The sequence below is a fragment of the Cryptomeria japonica genome, chromosome 10 (assembly GCF_030272615.1).
Source record: "Cryptomeria japonica chromosome 10, Sugi_1.0, whole genome shotgun sequence".
Taxonomy (NCBI): domain Eukaryota; kingdom Viridiplantae; phylum Streptophyta; class Pinopsida; order Cupressales; family Cupressaceae; genus Cryptomeria; species Cryptomeria japonica.
Genome location: NC_081414.1, coordinates 708,267,247 through 708,289,697, shown reverse-complemented (window position 1 = coordinate 708,289,697; position 22,451 = coordinate 708,267,247). Strand labels below are relative to the sequence as shown.

General features: G+C 40.7%; 1 protein-coding gene across 1 annotated transcript; it reads left to right on the top strand.

The window, feature by feature from the left end:
* The first annotated feature begins 581 nt into the window (after positions 1–581).
* Positions 582–22,448, top strand: LOC131029319 (mitochondrial import inner membrane translocase subunit TIM8). Its single transcript, XM_057959763.2, has 2 exons — positions 582–885; positions 22,172–22,448. The coding sequence occupies exons 1-2, from the start codon at positions 841–843 to the stop codon at positions 22,355–22,357; spliced, it is 231 nt and encodes a 76-aa protein (XP_057815746.1). The 5' UTR covers positions 582–840; the 3' UTR covers positions 22,358–22,448.
* The last annotated feature ends 3 nt before the right edge of the window (positions 22,449–22,451 follow it).

The following is a 22,451-nucleotide window of genomic DNA, read 5'->3' as shown; positions in this document are numbered from 1 at the left end:
AGATGAACAAGTGGGACATAAATCTCCATGACTGTCCTAGCACTGAAGAGGAGATTAAAAAGTGGGTATTAGAAAAATCTAGGAATGCCATGTGGATAAAACAACTAGGTAGAAAAAAATCATACTATATCAAAGAATTAATCCTACTTGGGAGGATGATGAAAAAGTTTATTTGAGATCTACGATCAATGGGAAGGCCAAAATTTTAATTGCATAGTTGAGGACTAGATCTCATCATTTGAGATATGAAACTGGTAGGTGGAAGGTACCCAAAGAAGATTGGGAAGAAAGGACATGCAATTTTTGTAGCAAGGGGGCAGTGGAAACAAAATAGCATTTCATGGAGGAGTGCACAACATATGAGGATATTCCTAGTTAGTTTGATAACAAGTTAAAGATGGACAGTTTGAATGAGCTTTTTGGAAGAGACAAAACTTCACAAAACAACGAGATTCTTACTCAATATTCATAATAGAACCCAACATAAAAAACTTGAAAACATATTAATTTTGATTCTTATCCCTTAAACTGCTTTTATCTCGTACACATCAACAAAATTCCTTCATTGGTTCATTCCTCCCGTCAAGTCATGCATGTCACACCCTGAAAAGTGAATACCCTAAACTTCACCGCCCAAGTATTTCTAAAATCCTTCCTTCCAGATTCCTTTTTCAAACGTACGGCTATCTTTAGTCCACATTTGAAAGATCTCTTTGCTAACTAGGTAGATTTGGCTGCAGACTTTGGAACCGTAGGAAATTCATTCAGAAGCTCACATTAGACCAGGAGATAAACAAAGAAATTCCATTCGCAAGTTGTTAACATCTAGTGATCGAAAGCATGGCTTCTTCCGCCGATGCTGCCAGGATGCAAAGTTTTCTCGAAGTAAGCAAGCCCAAGCCGCTTACTGTGTTTTCATCTATTCAAACGTAAATTATCATTTAGTTTTTAAACAGTCCCTCCGTTAAGATTTTCAAATTTAAATAATGGATACACTATTACGTTTTCTTCGAACAAAATATAAATTTCTGTATTGAGTGGTGTTGTTTTCTTATGTGGAAGCATTGCTTTCATCCCGTTGTGACAGTAGGCGCACACTTCTTTTCTTGAACTCAAAGCAGCTCTTTTTAGGGTTTCTTTCCCCAGTGAAAGAAAAATCTCTTGCTTGCTTCATTTGGTCGGGGTCATCGAATTAGGGTTTAAGGGTTGAGGACGTTTTCAGTGATCAGGAAATACGTAATGAAATAGTGATGGAGAGGCTGCAATTAATTTGCAGATGGTACTCAGTCAAAAGTTTCTTAATGAGAAATAGATATAGGTCGTCTCGAAGGTTATACTAATTGGCAATGTATATTTTAAGAATTCATTGAATTGAAATTCAGCTGGGGAAGACACATGTCCCTTGCGTTTAGAAGTGCAGGCAAGGTTTGAGTTATCACGAGCATTGTCCAAGGATTGAAATTCAAAGAGGTATCATTTTGAACAATAGACATAAGAAACAGCATTATTTTCCTCGTTCTCACAAGGGTGTTTCCTATGCCCATAAGATGTGCTCGCTAGATTGTGACCTAAACAATTACCTGCCTGATATGGTATAGGTCTTAGTCTCCTTAGTAGATTTTGATGCTTTTTGCTTCATCTGCGTCGAGAGTAAAGCAACCACTTCTTCATCCATTTTGAGTTTCAAGGTAGCGGTCCCAGTTGCTATCACAAAGTGATCCCATGAGTCTAGCAAAGAATATAGAAGTGTCATGCAATAATTCTTCCTCTCCATTTTCACTCTAACATAGTGTAATTGGCCCAAAATCATATTGGACACGTTCATATGCTCGGCCATAGCACTACCATCATCCATTCTCAAGGTCTACAATTTCTTTCTCAAGAAAAAATGTTACCAAGGATTTAACTTGGTATAAGTCTTCTTCCAAAGAGCTTGTTTGGCGACTTTGTCTTCATGTACTGTCAACAAGTTGAAATTTTCCAAGTAGAGCTTAATAAGTCTCTTTGTCTTTTTGTCCAATAGATCTTAGTTGGCTTGTGACATTGTAATGGGTTTGGATCCAAATATGGTAGCCTATTTATCTCCTTCTACAAGCATATCCCCCATCTTTAGCTTTCATAACTCAAAGTTAGTGCTAGTGAATCATTCCATTTGTATCCTTGACGTGCTTTTCATTTTCTAGCAAGAAAATCTCCTTTTGTGCAAGCTTTCACTCAAATAAATATTAGAACAAAAACCTTGTCTCTAAGACTTAGGACTAAATGTGATCAAGTTTTGGTACTAATCGAAAAGAAGCAAGGATATGGAAAATGCTCCTACACTAATATATGAGAGGAGGCTTGCACAAATAATTAAGTTGGTCATACAATTACAAGGAAATAAACACAAAAGCAATACATTGTAACATTGTGATTTATACAGGTAAAACCCTTTTGGAAGAAAAACTCCACACTACAAAGTAAATCAATGTATTATATAGTAAACAACGATCATAGTACACTTGTAGAGTTTAATCCATTACAAGAGTATTATCAACGAAAGATCTCAAGCAATTTTGGTAGCATAATGATACCAACAATTTTAGTAGCATAACAATACTTGCAAAAGTCACTATGAAACCATCATCTTAAGTACCCAATAAATAGAAGCAATACATGAAATCATCAAATGTTAATTAGGAAACTAAGAGCTAAAATCACTTAAAGTGTGGCACCCAAATTCCTAGTCAAAGTCCATCACCCACTCCCCAAGATGTCCATAGTTCAAAAATAACATTGTAAAGATCCTTAGCTAAAATATTCATATAAATTGCTTAGATCTAGATTAATGCAATAAAAATCAATCAAAATTTTCATACAAAATGCTTAGATTTGAAATGCCTACATAAAATGAACAGATCTGAACATACGAATTGATTGGGATAGAGCATTTAATTCACACATTTCATTAAAATAACTACATAAATCTATTGTTACAAATATTTGCTGATAATCAAGACTACAATAATGACAAATACATTTTGGAAATGATCGACTTGCAAAAATATTCAAACATTGTTGTAGTCTCCTAGGTTGATGTGTTGATACAATTGTTGTATGAAGCTGCTGTCAAGGTTCAATTGGGTTTGATCCTTTGAACTCCAAGAAACCAATGCGGTTTTGTCCATTGGTATCTAGTACCTAAGGTTTTTTTTCCTCTTGATCTGATAGCTGAACACAAGTGCTCGAACTAAGGGTTATGATTTGATGAAAATGTTGAAAGATGATTTAAATTGATGTAGCTGCTCACCGTATGATAGAGGTTGGAGGTCTAGTGTGGGCTTGCACATGTTAAGAGTTATTTGAAAATTTCCTACCATTTTATCATTTTCAAATTTGGGTCCATTAATGGTGTCTTTGGTCAACCAAGTCGGTTCATGAATCTCCTTGTTCAAATGATGGCAGTTTAGGGAAAGGAATGTTGAAAGGTGGGTCTCTAGGGAAATGTGCACTAGTGGGATGCATAGGTTAGTGGGATTGGGGAATTAGGAGTCGGTATGCCACTTTGACATATCTCCATTTGGTATGCCATCATTATGTTCTTTTGAATGTTTGGGGTTGGGGTGTGGGGAATAGGATGCGGGGATGCCGAGGTGAGAGATTTAAAGTTTTGGGGTTCAAATAGGTTGAGTGGTGGGATTATGGGGATTGGGAGTTGGTGATGCTAGTGCAAGAAGGAAGTAGGGATCAAGGTTTTAGCATACCTAATGCATATGGGGAATGAAAGGGAGGCATCATAATATGCCAAAGTTTGAAATCCCCCACATGGTTGGAAAATGACTCAAAAACCCATATACTTATGATTAGGGACAATACAACTTTGTCCTTTCCGAAATTTCTCGCCCTCAAGAAAATGCGAATTTGGATGCCCCAAGATCTTTGGCCTTTCCCAATTAGCATCTTCCAACGAATTAGGTACTTAGTAATGCTTTACATCTCAACATCATTACATGGTATCACGAATAGCATTAGGTTTGAATACCTGTTTTCCCTCATCATCCAAGGGTGGCAAATCCACCAACAATGTGATATGTTTCCCAAAGGCCCCTCTTGAGATAAGGCAAATGATTTTTTTATGAATCCTACTACTTTTTGGCAATTTCAACTCATATGCAACTTCACCAACTCTCTTCAAGATCGGGTAAGGCCCATAATAGTGTGGTTTTAGATTTTCAGCCCACTACTTTTGATGGAGGTTTGGCTATATCTCAAAACTTCAAATAACCTCTCTGTGTGGTTTCAAACTACATTGAATTTCTATTGATTGTGGGCTTGTTATAGGTGATCTTTGAGTGACCTCAATATGCTTTGTTTATTTATCACCATCACTAGCTACTGGTACTTTGCTATTTGTGAACACTAAATCAACAAATGTTAATGCATCATAATCATATAATGCCATGAATGGAGACATAATAGTGGACTTATGGTGGGGTAGTGTTGTAGCAATATTCTCTCGTCGCCACTTAAACCAAGATTGCTACAGATTTGAAACGTAGTTCCTCAAACAACCTTTAACCCAATTGTTGCCTATCTCTTTTTGGCCATCTATTTGAGGATGATAGTCTGTGCTAGAAGTGAATTTCATACGAGTCAAATGAAATAGCACTTGCAAAAAAAGAATTGAGAAATCTACCATCTCTTTTATCGACAATATTTTTAGGCAACCTATCTAGCCTAAACACTAATCTGAAAAATAAGTCAGCTACTTGATGTTCTTTGAGTTTTGAAGAAATAGCACATAAGTGTGCATACTTTGTTAACTTAAACACTACAACATAAATGCAATCTTGTGATGTAATCTATGGATATGCTTTCTCACTTTTGATTTGGGACAGGTAGTGGTTGAAGCTAGCTTGCTACAAAAACATGTTCTACCATTTTTGTTGTTAACTCACATTTTCTTTAATGTGTTTAAGGACATCCTTATTGCAATGTAATGCCCCCTTCCTAATTTTCCCTAGATTTGCTCTAAAATCACAATTACAACAAATTAGGGTTAGGGTTACATCTTACTAAATAAATATCTCTTTGATAATGCGATCCTGGGATCTTTAATCCTACAATCACACCATGAACAATATATGCACACACACACACACATATATTAATTATTAAACATTATGGTTAGGTAATATTGCAGAGTCGCAGACATCATTTTCTATGGTTAGAGCAAGGAAATTATATATTCATCATTACACAGCAAGTCTGATTTGTATGTGAATCTCAATTATAAAAGATATGGAGTAAGGAGGCAGGGTAGGGTGCCCTAAGACAATTGTTCTCCCTCCATGCAGTCCACCACACATCCATGGCTGGAGATCCTTATGTTTATTAACAGTCCCTCAATGTAAGGATTGGAAGGGGAATGGCAATAGGGTGCCCTTAGCCATTCTCTCCCTTTCACAGTGCAATAGGGTGCCCCAACAGCTGTTCTCTCCCTACTGGTCACTGTAGCAAGGTGCCCAAGTTGTTCTCCCCAATTGTAGATTCCTTCCTTCCTTACCCTACCTGATGGATTATTGTAATCATATCATTAAATGCATAGATGCTGAGATCAGACAATCAAATCTACCCACCATTGATATCATTATCTATCATATATTCATATATAGAATTGATATAAGTACATAGATAAGCAATGTATCTATTTCTTCATACCACAGCAATATTATTACACAGATTGGTCTGCCGTGAATGGGAGAAGTTCTGTTGTTATTTGATGCTGGAGAGTCAAACCTGCTTCTTGTGAATTTAGGATTCCCGCTGTTGTGTTCAAAGATCTTCTTTTACTTAATGTGCAGATCTGAATATATAGATCTCATATATCTTTTCATTTCCTTCCCCTCTTGGAATTATCAATTTTCTGTATAACTATCTCTCAATTTCTCTCAAGAGACACCTTCCTTCATATAAGTAGTCACCACCTTAGAAGTGACTCGCATTTCCTTGCTTAATAAATTCACATCTTTGTGATGAAGTCTCATCGATCATTATTTATTTTTGCACGTTTCTCTTATTTGAATCGCACCTTAACAATGGTTAATGTAAATCACATTTGTTCTGGGGTAATGAATCACTGCTTATTAATTATGAATTGTTATCTTGTTAATGTAAACCGCATATTATTAACCACCTTATCAGATCAGACTTTATTTGCTGACTTGTCAATTAACTGCTACAAACAGTAATATTGCTCCTTTGTTGTGCATTAAGAGGTTGACCCTTGTTTGTTTCAATATCGCTATATCATCTGTAGTTGCTATCATATATTGTGATATATTTACGTAGTTGCTGTTATATGTCATGTATTCTTGACATATATCAAAGGTTTATACTTGATCACTGCATATACAAATTACTCTTCTTCATCAACATTAGTTATCATATTAGTATAGGTTTCTGTCACATGAGTTGGCTGAGACAAAAAGAAAATGGCGAGGTCTTATGAATAAGGCCATTTTCTTCACATCGACACCTAGCTAGATTTAATAAGTTAGAACAGAATGATGTATCATGGTGGAGACATGACAGTCTGCCCTTCCCGAGATTGCTTGTCCTCAAAGAATGTCAAATTTCATTTCATTCATTGGGTCTTTTGTTATTATGATGATCTCAACCAATTCTTAGAAACAGTGATGTGATTAGCTTCTGTTGCACCACTCTGCTCAATTTGCAAGTTTGAACTAATATTTGTTTTTGTCATCACAACAAACTGAGGTATCTCAACGACACAACCAAGAGTTGGATGATAAATTGATAAGTGTATATATATGTGAATGCGGCAAATGATCGATGAGTGAAAATTCAGTTTTGATTGATTGTTGCCAATCAGATTGGTGGATTTATGACAAATTGATAATTGATTGATATTCAATATTTGATGATTGATCGGTATTGATATTTGATGATTCATGATTGATTTGTCAATTGATGGAAGTTTGTTGATTGAATGATGCATAGTGACGAATTGCTGGTGGATTGATAGATTTCTTTAACTAAGGCTTGAAGCAATTGATATTTCAATGAATTGCCCATATGACTTGAAGTGAGCATGGAATTGTTGATGATTGAATGATGAATGTATGAATGATCTACATAGAATGAATTGTTCAAGTGTCTTATTTGCTGTGGTTGATAATTTATTCTATTTTCTATTTGATGAATGACTGGATACTGGAATGAATTGGTACATGATGATCGTTTCAAATGAAATACTCTCCCTTTTTATAACTTCTAATGTGCAGGAGTCACAATTCTTTGTAATTAGGCCCTTGCACGAGTTACAACCTTTCATAGTTAATTGCTACCCTTGGGTAATTATAACTTATCAAATTCTTTGGATATGATTTATGCTAAAGGGGGCGTAACATTACATTCAACCAAGTAACCCCTTTTTTACAATTACCACTCTAACACATATTTACCCATTGACACTTATTACTAATGCTATACAAGTATCGATGCCTTTTTTTTTTTCTCAAAATCTCCATATACCCTTGAAGAGATGCCTTCCTTTTTGGGAGAGACATAACTCTTGTTAACAAACCATGCTTATCTTGTCTACGAACTAAATCATCAACAAATTCATTGGTTCAAAATTGCATTTCCTTCATGCAGTTAGTGTGTTCCATCAAATCTCTTTGGCTAGAGTACTACCTACTGAGACATATTTTCTTACATATATAATGGCAATTAGTGGGCAACTTACAACACTCATCAGAGATCTTATATTGAATATTAACATGTTAGGTATGAACCAAACACAAAACATACACATGGATATATGCAAACATGGAGCATACATGTGAATACAGGTATACTTAGATTCTTTCTTGTTAACTAGAGTGATTCGTTGATTCATCTTTCCCTGCAGGATGGCAAGATCATGCTCTCATTTGTAATGTCCCCTTCCTAATTTGCCCTAAAATCACATTTACAACAATTTAGGGTTAGGGTTACATCTTACCAAAAAAAATCTCTTTAATAATGCGATCTTGGGATCTTTAATCCTGCAATCACATCATGAACAATATATGCACATATATATATATATATATATATATATATATATATATATATATATATATATATATATATATATATATATATATATATATCTATGTTAAAGATTATGGTTAGGTAATATTGCAGACATCATTCATGAATAAATCTATGGTTAGAGCAAGGAAATTATATATTTTTCATTACACAGCAAGTCTGATTTGTATGTGAATCTCAGTTATAGAAGATATGGAGTAAGAAAGCAGGGTAGGGTGCCCTAAGACAACTGTTCTCCCTCCATGCAGTCCTCCACCACACATCCATGGCTAGAGATCCTTATGTTTATTAACAGTCCCTCAATGTAGGGATTGGAAGGGGAATGGCAATAGGGTGCCCTTAGCCATTCTCTCCCTTCCATAGTGCAATAGGGTACCCCAATAGTTGTTCTCTCCCTACTGGTCACTGTAGTAGGATGCCCTAAGCTGTTCTCCCTAAATGCAGATTCCCTGCTTCCTTACTCTACCTGATGGATTATTGTAATCATATCATTAAATGCATAGATGCTTAGATCAAACAGTCAAATCTGCCTACCATTGATATCATTATCTATCATATTTTCATATATAGAATTGATATAAGTACATAGATAAGCAATGTATCTATTTTCGCATACGGCAGTAATATTATTACACAGATTGTCTGCCGTGAATGGGAGAAGTTCTGTTGTTATTTGATGCTGGAGAATGAAACCTGTGTTTTGTGAATTTAGGATTCCTGCTGATGTATTTGAAGATCTCCTATTGCTAGATGATCTTCTGTTACTTAATGTACAGATCTGAATATATAGATCTCATATATCTTTTTATTTCCTCCCTCTCTTGGAATGATCATTTTTCTGTATAAATATCTCTCAATTTCTCTCAAGAGACACCTTCCCTCATATAAGTAGTCACCATCTTAGAAGTGACTCGGACTTCCTTGCTTAATAAATTCACATCTTTGTGATGAAGTCTCATCGATCATTATTTACCATTGGACATGTCTCTTATCTGAATTGCACTTTAACAATTGTTAAAGTAAATCGCATTTGTTCTGGGGTAATGAATCACTGCTTATTAATTATGAATTGTTTTGTCTTGTTAGTGTAAACCGCATATTATTAACCACCTTATCGGATCAGACTTTATATGCTGACTTGTCAGTTAACTGCTACAAACAGTAATATTGCTCCTTTGTTGTGCATTAAGAAGTTGATCCTTGTTTGTTTCAACATTGCTGTATCATCTGTAGTTGCTATCATATATCGTGATATATTTACATAGTCGTTGTTATATGTTGTGTATTCTTTGACATATATCAAAGGTTTATACTTGATCACTGCATATACAAATTACTCTTCTTCATCAACATTAGATATCATATTAATATAGGTTTCTGTCACGAGTCAGCTGAGACAAAAAGAAAATGGCGAGGTCTTATGAATAAGGCCATTTTCTTCATGTTGACGCCTAGCTAGATTTAATAAGTTAGGACAGAATGATGTATCATGGTGGGGACACGACATGCAACCCTTCCATGAGAACTATTTCCTAAGTTGTTTGTGGGTCATGAAGAATCATGGGTGGCAACTGGCATGCTAATTGTGCATCACAGAAAGCCCTTAAGATTGTCTCATTCAAACTTCAAGAATGATCGGATTTTGTTTTTATAAAGAATGAGACCATTTGTTACCACAAATCTGTAATGTCCCTACTGGTTAGAGATCACTGTCCTGTAAAACAGACTGTTAGAATGCAACAAATATATATATATATATATATATATAACTAATCTAATTTGCAATTAAACTTCAATTACTTAATTAAAGCTAATCTCAATTCTTATTTAATAAAAGGATATGAGTGCAGTACTGGGACATGTCCTTAGGCGGTTGTAATGCTCGCCTTCTTGGAACCCATCTTGGTTCCAAGCCATATCAGGAAATTGATGGATAATTCGATTCCTGTCTTGGATGTAACATCTTACATCCAAGCCTACCAAGGAAGACCATCATATATGTTCAATTCCTTGCCTTGGATGATACATCCTATCATCCAAGTCTACTAGAGAGGACCGGCCAGATCCGTCTCTTCTTGGGTGAGCTTTTAACACCCAAGCCTTAACATATATGCATATGAATACTCAGTATATACTGCCTACCAGGGATTATCATAATCCCTGAATTAGGCTAAAGGACTTTTCTCCCAATAGCCTCCATCACATAGCCAAATTATTGTTATTCATATAACATTTTCTATTTCATTATCATCTATATTTTATGTCTGCATCTACATATTCCTTAATTACTATTATTGTTCCTAAATATTTACAAATATGCTGCATACATACATATATTTATTTGTTACATACCCATGAGACAATATTATTAAACTACTATAAATCTGCCCAAGAGATTGGTATGCTATCTCACATACGACAGAATCCTCATTAATATATATGTGTGTGTGTGGCACACACGTCCACACACATATACATCCTTGTGGCGTGTAAGTTAATCGCTTACCTGTTTGCAGTCCGCAGTCCGCAGTCCGCAGCTTCTCTTCCTTCACGTTTCCTCTTTCCCGTGTCCTCCCTTTACTCTACGGATGTCTTCCTTTATACCCCGTGGAGGGGAAGGGTTGCGTCCCACCATGGGGTCCCTTCCGCAGGAAGAGGTGTGATGGTGGTCGTAGCCCAGGCTGGGACTCCTGTCCCACCACTTCCCGCGGGGGGTAACCGTGGTGTTAGCTTTCCCGTTTTTTGTTATATCATAATTCTATTTAATATACTTTATATAATAAACTTAGCTTATACAATTTCTCAATTCCATTTAATATTTGACATCTTTTAATATATTAAATATATATTAACATTATTTGATCATTTATTTATATTAACCTTATTTAATAATTTAACATTAATTAATAATTTATTTCCTCTTTTAATACATTATTTTAATAATTGATTTCTTCATTTTATATATTTCTATTGTACTCAGTAATATATGCTATTATCCTTCTTGAGATATTTTATAAGATATACATCAAGTGATACAGTAGAGGGTTATCACAAAATCCTTCTTCCCTCACCTTCCCTTCAAGGAGATTAGTAGAAATCCATTTAAAGAATATTTTTGCATAAAAGTGACTTTCCATTCAATAGAAAAAATAGAAGTAGAACATAGAGTAGGCTTTTTAGAAAGAGTATCAACAACTACATTCTTTTTCCCTTTCATGTACTCTAAGTCAAAATCATACTTGGAACACAAAGTAGGGTTTTTAGAAAGAGTATCAACAACTACATTCTTTTTCTGTTCCTTTTTTGTTGTCTATCATTGAAGTCATGTTGGCCAAGAAAGAATTTTAAGTTTTTATGATATGTGTACAACACAAGTCTTCCACAAACCAAATGTTGTTTAACCTGGCCAAATTATGCATGATGACCAACATTTCTTTGTCATAGATAAAGAGTCCTTTTTTTATTCTTGTAATCTTTTGCTTTCAAATTCTACAATGTTCCTTTTAAATTCTACAATAGTAAGTACAAGGCATGAAATTATTACCTCCAAGAGCAAGGCATGAACCCATTAACTCGTAAATTTATTGAAAGCTTCTTGAGTTCTATCCTTGCAAAAACTCATTTGTTTGTCATATCATTTAGAGTTACTATTAGCTTTGAAAACTCCATAACAAATCTCCTATATAACTGCAAAGGTCAAAGAATCCTCTTAGCTATGTCAATGTGATAGGAGGAGGAAAAATCAAAATGATTTGGATCTTTTGTTGATCATCTTGAATACCTTGAGCATTAATGCAAGATCTTTGTCACCTCAAACACATATTTTGATTCTTGTGCAAAGAGAGCTTGCTGCTTTAATATTCCAAGGAATGTATCTAGATGCTTCGAATGATCTTCCCAAGTCTTGCTATAAATTTATGTGTCATCAAAGAAAATCAAAATAAATTTTCTCAATTGATTGCTGGAAACATGGTTCATGCATGAATGGAAAGGCTGGCACATTTGTCAGACCAAAAGGCATGATTAAAATTCAAAGTGCCCAAATTGATATATAAATGTTGTTTTGTGCATATCTTCATCCCTTACATGAATTTGATGGTAGGCTGAAAGCAAATCAATTTTTGAAAAGTACATAGCTCTATGCAATTCATTAATTATCTCATTGATCTTGGGAGTGGGATACTTGTTTTTGATGATCTTCTTTCTTAAAGCTCTATAATCAATACACACTTGCATGTTGCTTCCTTTTTCTTAAAAAGAGCCATGGACACAAATGGGCTAGAATTGAGCTTGTTGTGACCCATCTATAGGAGCTTTTATATGGCTTTTTATAGCTCCTCTTAACATTTTTGGGTGGAGGCAAGGAGTGGTTATGGCTGTTGGCGGCAATATTGTACGAGAATAAAACTAGTTAATTAAGTTGTATTTGTCTTTGTTAGCTCGATAACCGAGAGATGGTAGTTACGGGTGCGACGGTTGGCCCTCCGACCCCCTCGGTACCTTTATATACCTTGGAAGGTAAGTTGTAAAGACACACATGATTATGAATGGAATAGCATCTCTTATGTTTTATCTGATATCTATGGCATTATTATTCTGCATTGAGTGTTCTATCTGTATGTTCTCAACTGTTCACCTAGAGGGTAAACATCTGGTGCCGTTGCCAAAATTTTATCCGGAGCACGGGAGTATACTATATGGCACACGGATAATGGGACAACCATTTGCCGAAGGGACGAGCAGTAACCCAGACGAAGAACCTGAAGAACTATTCGACGGAGAACTAGCACTCATGAAGGATTTCTCCTGCATCCTCCAGGTGGCGATCGAAACACACGTACGGAGGGAAGCCACAACCGAGGATGTTCCAAAGGACGCTGTGTGGAGTGCGCTTGGTGTAAGACTGACGGTAAATCGGTTGATGAGCAATTTGCCCAGCCTTCTGGCACAGGCATTTTTGGCTCTCCAAAGCTGCAGGGAAGAGACCTATCGGGAGAATCAACGCCAACAAATCCTATGGGAGTTTCACGAGCGCCAAGAGGAGTGCAATGAAACCGATCGAGGGATGAATAATCCGTGAATGTGTACCGGCGGGGAAGAATAAAACAAGAACACCCCCACTGTAGTGACATACATTGTATACCAGGGATGAATTAATAAAAGTGTTCTGTTCAATATGATGCCTTGTTCTATTGCATAAAGAGAACTTAGAATTAATGCCCAATTTGCTAAATAAAGACAAAAATAAGAAGGAATACATAGGGGACTCTTAAGCCGCCCAACGAGCATTAATTCTCGAGCAACAAGCAGAACGCAGAAGGGGATTCAACAGGATTGCCGAGGAAGGAAGCGGTGGAAATGGCAACAATGGCTCTAGCTAGGGCTAGGTTTCCACACTAATAGAAACCACCAGGAAACGGTTGGGGGACCTTTCCCTAACATTGGAGGAGATCGGTGACGGGAGTACGGTAGAGCCGTACACGCCATACAGAGGTGCTGAGACCAGGAGGGAAGACGAGACAGAGACCGAGGACAGAGAGGCTGAGGATACCGGTGCGACCGAAGGTGTCGGGAGGACACAAGGTCACGGTAGTAGAAGCAATCTGTTCGGGACAGGCTCATCAAACCTTGGTAGTCAAAGCAACTTGGTGGGACCCAACAGACCAAATCTCGGCGGAGTACCTTCGGGAGGACAAGTGCCTGGAGGAGGAGTTCCTGGAGGTTTAAATTCGAGTTCCGAATGGTAGACCGGGCCGCCAAGAAACGTAATGGCGAATCGGCAAAAATTACCGAAGTTCATTGGAGATGGGAAAGAAGACCTTGTACGGCACTGCTGTACATGTGAGACAATCTGGTTGGCCAATGACGTGGTCGACAGGGCCGAATGGGTGGTGCAATTCCCCGCCACCCTACGAGGAGTAGCCATCGATTGGTACTTGGATGTTGACAAAACCCAACTGACAACTTGGGATGCATTGTACAAAGCCTTCGAAAAGGAGTTTCGACTCCTCAGAGATGATAGTGAAATTGTAGCAGAAATCTTGAGCACCAAGCAAGGGAAAAGTGAGACCATCCATGCATATAGCCGACGACTAAAGGAATTGTTGGGGAGAATGGATAATCAGCTCGAAGATGGGTTAAAGAAAAGATGGTTCGTGGAGGGCCTAAAATCATCGCTCAGAAGAAAAATGAAAATTGTACCCCCCACATCCTACAACAATGCCTATAACGGGGCAATGGACCTGGAGAGTGAAGGGAAGACATCCAGGAAAAAGAAAGACAAATCCTCTAAAGAGGACTCCTCCTTCGACGAAAGTAGCAGCGACAAGGGGTCGAGTAAAAAGGTGCAAGCCCTTCAAAAAGATATGCACCGCATGATGAAGGAATTCAAGAGCATGAAGGGAAGCACCAACAAAAATGAGGAAGTATGGTGCGCAGATTGTAAGGAGGAAGGTCACATGAAAGGCTCTTGTCCAAAAAAGGCCTTCTGTGATATTTGCCAAGTGTTGGGACATTCTACCAAAGAATGCCCCTACAACATGAAGACACGCGGGAACCAAGTGCTCTTCACCCAGGAGCAGCCGTCAGCGACAACGGGCACATCGCAGCCCCAAGCCAACACCACGACATCATTTGGTGGGTACAGAGGTAACCGAAGGGGAGGAAGAGGCAACAATAATAATAGCAATAATTGGAGTCGAATGCAGTATGATGCCAAGGGACGACCGATGATTCAGTGTCGAGCATGCAACCAGTGGGGACACTTTGCGCGGGACTGCCAGAAAGAGGAGGCATCACAACACTTGTGCAGATGGTGTGGTCCTGAAGATCATGATGAGACAAATTGCACCAAGCTAGGGGTTAACCTCCTCAACATTGAGAAGATTGGTGAGAAAGAAGTACTGGCAATCACTTGCGCTCAGACCAAAAAGGCCACTTATCCGGACCCCCGTACGGAGAAGGAGAGATTACGGGAGGCAAAAGCCAATATTGAGTGTGAGATGACGGCCGAACGACAGAACAACGAGGTGGTGAGTACATCATCCCGTATGGAGGCCGAAAATAACATAATTGGGCAAGTACTGCAGATGGAAGTGCCTGCAAGGGTAAAGGACCTTCTAGAGACAATGCCACAGTTGAGAACCGCCATTTTTAGTTCCATACAAACCACTGTGCAGGCACCTTCGTGTACGACATGGGTGGAAGTTCCGGTCAGCCCCTTGGCTGACCCAATGTTGTTGGCCTTAAATAGTGGTCGGCATCCTGTTGTAGTAGAGATGGGAATTCTCGGGGCTATCCTCAAAGACACCATCGTGGACGGAGGTTCAGGGGTGAAGCCGGAGGATACGTGGAAAAAGCTCGGGAAGCCAACACTATGGCCACCCACGTTCAACTTGGTAGGTGCAGACCAGCACAACATCAAGCCACTCGGCACCCTGATGGCCCAGCCGGTCACAATTGGCACGCAACCCTTCCTACTAGATTTTGTGGTAATCCCACTCAAGAAGAAGGGGTACGACACCATCTTAGGCAGAGGGTGGCTGGTTACAACAAAGGTGAACCACGACTGGAAGAAGAACACCCTTTCCATGGAGAAAGGGGGGTGGAAGTACACCATTGATCTGAGGACCTAGGTTGTCGGCGAGGAACTTGCGTCAGCTGACTCGGATTCGGAGGATTCAAACAGATGGGAGTGGGACTCCTATGAAGGTAAAGACGAGAGGGAACCAAATGAGGAAGGAGTGCTTGAACTTGGCGGATGTTCAAAAGATGACACTTCCTCACTGAATGGAATCTTCCATTGGCAAATGGAAGATTATGGAGTGTTTCACCCTGCTTGTCACATGCTACAGATTGAGGACGAGCCAGGTGAGGAGTTGTTTCTGCCAGAATACACGGAGTACAAGGAGGGAGATGCCAAAGTAAATGATGTTCCGACGTACGAATTTTCAAAGGATAGACCAATGTGGTACAAAGACCCCACCGTGAAGGAGACAAACTTAGGAGACACTGCCAACCCCCGAAATATTTGGGTAGGCGACGATTGGAGCCCGGTGTTGAAGGCCGCAACATTCAAAATCTTCTTGGAATACAAGGACGTATTCGCGTGGTCCTACAAGGATCTGAAGGGTGTCCCGCCAAAAATGTGTGCCCATCGGATAGCATTGGTCCTGGGAGCCCAACCGGTACGGAAGAGGCCGTACCGAATGAATAAAAACTATGTTGCCAAAGTGAACGAAGAGATCGAACGGATGCTGGAGGTTGGCATCATATTTCGGGTGGAGACAAGTGAGTGGGTCTTGCCGATTGTGATCTCACTCAAGGAGGCCAACCAGATCCGAATCTGGGTGGATTTTCGGTGCCTCAACACAGTCACCATCAAGGACCCGTTTCCCATACCCTTCACAGACAATATCCCGGAGGAGGTGGCTAGCCATGAAATGTACTCATTTCTCAATGGCTTTTCAGGATACAACCAGATTTCGATAGCTGAGGAGGACAAGTTGAAGACCACCTTTGTGGTGGAGGATGGAGTCTATGCGTAAAACCGGATGCCGTTCGGGTTGTGCAATGCTCCCGCAACCTTCTAGAGGATAGTCCTTACGTTGATGTGTGATGGAGGAAGAGGTGCCAAGCGTCCCAAGGGAGGCACATGGGGGGCTCGCGGGAGGCCATATGGGACCTAACACTACGACAAGGAAGGTGTTGCTAGCAGGCCTTTGGTGGCCCACATTGTATAATGATGCGAGAGAATGGGTAGTAGGTAGTGATATGTGTCAGAGAGCGGGGAGGTCGCTGAAAAGGGATTTCATGCCCCTCAACCCTTCACATGCTCAAGAACTATTTGAGCGTTGGGGCTGGATTTTATTGGGCCACTCAAGGCTAGCCGCGCTAGAAGGTGTCGCTACATTGTGGTAGCCACGAAATATTTAACCAAGTGGGTTGAGGCGCGGGCCCTACTTGACAACTCGGTTGTAAGTACAGCAAGATTCATCTATGAGCAAATTATTACACGGTATGGGATCCCTATGCAGTTGACGAGCGACAGGGGTGGACATTTTGTGAACCACGTTATTAAACTCCTCACTACGGAATTTAAGATTTTCCATTCACTGTCTAGCCCCTATTACCCGCGAGCCAATGGGTAGGTCGAGGCTACCAACAAGATTCTCGTGGGCGTAATCTACAAGTCGTGCGGTGTCGAGGGAGAAGACTGGGAAGAAAAATTACCTTCGATCTTGTGGGCCTACAGCACAACCTACAAGGTGACCACCAGCTAGACTCCGTTCCAACTCATGTACGGGCAAGAAGCTGTCGTGCCAGGGGAATTCATGGTGCTAAGCCTTCGCATTGCAGTGGAGAACAGACTCGAGGATATGGAGAGCTTGAGGGAGAGATTGTATGCCTTGAGCGAGCTGGACGAAAAAAGAATGATGGCATAATGGGCCACAGAGGCAGCCCAGCAAAGATGGAAGGTTTGGCACGGCAAGCATCTTAGGCGAATGAAGTTTACTTCGGGGCAATTAGTGTTGAAATTCAATGGGAGGAACAAAATCAAACTAGGAAAATTTAAAGTACGATGGCTAGGCCCCTTCAAGGTGTGCGAGGTCAATGCCAACGGGGCGATTAAGTTGTGGACGCTTGACGGGAAGGAGATGTCAGACGCCGTCAATGGGTCGAAATTAAAACAGTATCATGAGCAGAGACGGGCGACCGACCTCGAATCCTCCCGAAGAAATAATCGTTAAAAAAACAAAAAACAAAAAAACAAAAAACAAAAAAACAAAAAAAAATACGGTTGTACGAGTTCATACGGTAGGTGACCGTACACAAAAAAAAAAAAAAAGAGAAAAGAAGAAGAAAGTTGCGCTATACGGTGGCACTCGCCGAACGGTGGGGCCGTGCATCCACCGTGCGGTGGAGCCAGCGTGCCCACCGTGCGGTGAGGCAGGTGCCCCGCACACCATATATACCCTGCGACGCCCAAAAAGAAAGGAAAAACAAAATTAAATTGCAGACCCCGCCAACCGTAAGGAAGGAGAAAAAAATCGCGGAGGAAGGAGAGCCGGCAATCGCCAGTGCACGCCGTACACCGTACACCCGCAGACCGTACATCGTACCACAGACACCATAAGCCATACAGTACGGTGAGAGCTGAAAGGGAAACGCTGGCAGTTGGAAGGAGAAAGTGGAAGGTGCAAGAAAGTTAAAGCTATAAAAGCAGATTAAGGAAATTAATCGGGGATCAATGGACACAAACAGGAATAAGGCGGATTGGAGAAAACGGTTGCAGCCGTTAGAAGACAAGTTACAGGGAGAGCAAAGAACTTCAGAATCAAGTGCAGACACAGGCAAGCGAGTTTTGCCATCCGGTGTGCGTATTGCAGGCAGCCTCGGGATGAGCACTCAGAAAAGCAAGAAGCATCGTCCAAAACCCCAATTGGCAAAGGACAAGGAAGAGGTAACAACGAACAATATTGTGTTCGAAGGTCTTAATGGAATAGACTACAAGAATTGGTGGGCGAAGACACCTCATGACGACCTAATAAAGAAAAATCTTTGCCACGCACAGGTACATTGGACGGTCCAAATGCTAGTTTTTTGCATAAAGGATTTTGAGGTAGTTTTGCATGCCATGATTGGCACCTATGATAGACACCGCCGCCAGTTTGTATTTGACTACCAGCACCAGCGGATAACTGTCTCGTTCACCACAAGCGAGTTCAGAAGGGTTTTTGGCATAACTGGGGTGAAAGGAAAAAAAATTGATACTTCACAAAAAATCACTCCAGACGTCCATGCCACCTTGCTATAGTTGATGTTGCGCGATAACCTCATATAGGCAGAAAAAGATAGCCTCAAAAGTGCTGGTAAGAGTAGGGGGGTCAAGAAAACATTTTTGGCTAAGGGAGTATGGCGATGCCTGTTGTCCGCAGTAAAGAGTCGCCTTACAGGTGCTAGCCGCGCGTCTGATATAGTATCGCACAAATCGTGTTGATGAATGGGCTGCACAATGGAGTGGTGTATGATTGGGCATCACTGCTGGCGGATAGGATGGATGAATTCATGACCCTCCAATACAAGAAATTTTATATGCCACATCACGCCATTGGGTTATTTCTCGATAAAGTCTGCACACAGATCACCCCAGGCTCACAGCCATTGGAGCCACAGGGTCGTGTTGCACCGGACCAGCCGCCTATATTCTACTGGTCGCATTTGGATGTCTTGGCACATGGTGCGGAGGCAAGTCTGGGCACTAAAAGGAAGAAGCCCGCCATGTCAGAAACAAAGTCCAACTCAGAAGACTCTGACGTAGAGGAGGAGGATGCTGATAGCGGCAAGGAGGAATCCACCGACACCTCCCAGATGAGCGGAGGGTGTTTCCGGTTGGCAGGTAGAGGGGGTGACCAATTGCCCGAAGAGGAGGTAATGGAATCGGTAGGCACAGAAGGGTCCTCACCAGCTAGTACTGTTCTATCATCGCACCCGGCTCGGGTCCAGTTTACACCAGCACGCTTACCGGAGACTTGTCAGTTGGCGGTGCCATGGTCATTTAGGACAGTCAGCATAGTCACCACGGTGCCAGTACCTAGCTTTGGGCAGCCTCGGGTGACGATCGCTATGACACCACCGAGGGTCGAGACCACAACAGGGATCGACTCTGGGGTGGCCTCAGTTCACCAGGATGGGCTGGGTATCTTGGCGAGTGCGGGGGCTTCCATGGAGCAGGATGTGCCGGGTCTGCCAGGTTATATGCAGGAGGTAATGATGGAAGCAGGCGCTCTCCAGGATGACCTCAGTGCCTGGTTGAGTCGTTACTAGCTCACACCCGTGGCACTTGTAGGGGAGGCCGCTCTATCTCCAGGCAGGGAGATGCATTCTCTCGATATCATTGATCTCGAGGAAGGGAGTTCTCCTAGTAGTAGGGTGCTTCAGAGGGCTGCTTCACCCCCAGCGGATGTAGTAACCAGTCCTTACAAAGAGGAGGGGGTGCTTGTGGGAGTGCAGCAGGGTGCGGGAGAGTTTGAGCAGTTCATTGCCGAGATGACTCCTAGGAGCGCAACGGCTTGTGACCTCTGCGAGACTCCAAGAGGATGCTGCCATGGTCGAGCGGATGGAGAGGCTGTTGACCTTTGCCCGCACTGGATACAGAGAAGAGTTTGGGAGGTGTTTTGAGTTTGCCGGGTGGCCTGAGACAGAGAACCTGGGGATGCTGGAGGCTTGGCGCCTCACTGAGGGGGTTGGCGAGACCTGGATGTAGTCCTTGTTGAGAGAGGTGGAGCAGGCCTTCTGCGAAGGCTATCTTGAGCTCCGAAGGACACAACATATGGCATCCATAGCTGAGGCCTTGCGCGTAGCAGCAGTGACGGCTCAGGAGGAGCCGATTGCCAGGTTTCGGGAGGTTGAGGCTACAATGGCACAGACTCGGACAACAATGGACATTCTGGTAGCAGATAAGTCTGCCTTGGTTATGCAGCTGGAAGAGGAAAGGGCATCCAGAGCTCAGTTAGAGACTCGATTAGTCAGTGCACTGGAGAGCTTGGACACGAAGGATAAGGAGGTGTTGGAGGCAACCTATATGGTTAAGACTGCAATGGAGAGGCAGATGGTGGCAGAACGGGATCTAAAGAGGAGGACTGAGTAGGTGTACGAGCTGCGTGGGCGCTTGGCTTCCACCACTACACCACCACCGGCGCCTTCTTCATCAGGGACGCCCTCTGCACCCCCTTAGTTTTTGATTTTGGGTTTTGTAGTAGCAATGTATTCTCAATTTTGTTGTAAGTCGTTTGGAGACAACCTTTCTTTTTGGGGGGGATGATGTTGGCGGCAATATTGTACGAGAATAAAACTAGTTAATTAAGTTGTATTTGTCTTTGTTAGCTCGGTAACCGAGGGATGGTAGTTACGGGTGCGACGGTTGGCCCTCTCACCCCCTTGGTACCTTTATATACCTTGGAAGGTAACTTGTAAAGACACACATGATTATGAATGGAATAGCATCTCTTATGTTTTATCTGATATCTATGGCATTATTATTCTGCATTGAGTGTTCTATCTGTATGTTCTAAACTGTTCACCCAGAGGGTAAACAATGGCAAGCTTAGAGCTTGGTTCTACTTCTATGATAATTTGCAACTCCCGATAAAATGGTAGCCTTGGAGGCAAATCTGGCTTTGGCACAGCCTTTTTTGCTTACGTTGTGATTGTACTTGCATTTTTATGCAACCGTAACACATGATAAGAGCTCCACATTTCAACACTCTGCCGTAATGCTAGTTTATTGGACGGTTCCACAAATGTACTTGCATTTTTCTCTCTCCAAATGTAAGAGAAATTTTGTCACAGACTGGTTTTCATTTTAAGTGCACATGGTCAATTTCAAACTGTAAACTGCTGCATGTCTTGAAAATTAAAATCTGAAAGCAATCAAAGCTTGAATTAACTTTGCATAACTTTCCAATCTAAAGTTAAATTATACAGATGGGACAAGTAATTGATTTCTCTCGACTTACCTTCAAGTCTCTTAGAAATTGCTATTAAACAACCATAGTAAGTTCAACATGGGATGACCTATTTCTTAGTGGATCTGCTACAACTATGATTTTCATCATCATATATCGGATCCTACATCTTATGTAAAATCTGTTTCTCGTATGCATATACCTCTACCACAGTGCATCAGTGCTTTCTTGCGTACTTGCACACTTGAACATAATATTGCACATGTAATTAAATATGTGCCATGGCTGAGTATATAAAGCCGTGGTTATGTGTGTCATTTATTTGTCATGTATGTCTTACTAGTATGTAACAGATGTGTAAATTTTATATCAAATTTGTTGCATTTCTTTCTACATTTATCATGTGAGTAACTACAGCGGAATCTATTACTGCATTGCCTGGATCTCTTAAACCTTATACATTTCAGCCCATTGTTGGATAACCATCCCTTTATAAACTACAACGGTGTCTTTTGTATTGGAAATTTGGTTGTATATGTACAGGATTTGATTTCATTTATTTGGAACTTACTTTTTTGTTTATTGTATTATAATGATTCTTATAGGAAGAGAAGAGAAAGGCTATGATAAATCAGATGGTAGCAAAGCTAACAAATGTTTGCTGGGATAAATGTATCACCAGTACTCCTGGAAACAAGTTTAGCTCCAGTGAGACCACCTGTCTCACAAACTGTGCACAGCGTTTTCTGGATATGAGTGTAATGATTTATGGACGCTTCCAGAATATGTAATGAACTATCAAAATTCTAGAAGAAATTTACTGTATTCAGAGGATAGTCTGTGAGCATGCATTTGGAATCTAAGTTCACTTTGTTAAATTTTTCT

What these genes read in the sequence shown, in the direction of transcription:
- LOC131029319 (XM_057959763.2), top strand. Translation starts at nt 841, where the DNA reads ATGGCTTCTTCCGCCGATGCTGCCAGGATGCAAAGTTTTCTCGAA. An exon ending in GGATGCAAAGTTTTCTCGAA is followed by an intron (nt 886 to 22,171) that starts GTAAGCAAGCCC and finishes TGATTCTTATAG; the next exon opens with GAAGAGAAGAGAAAGGCTAT.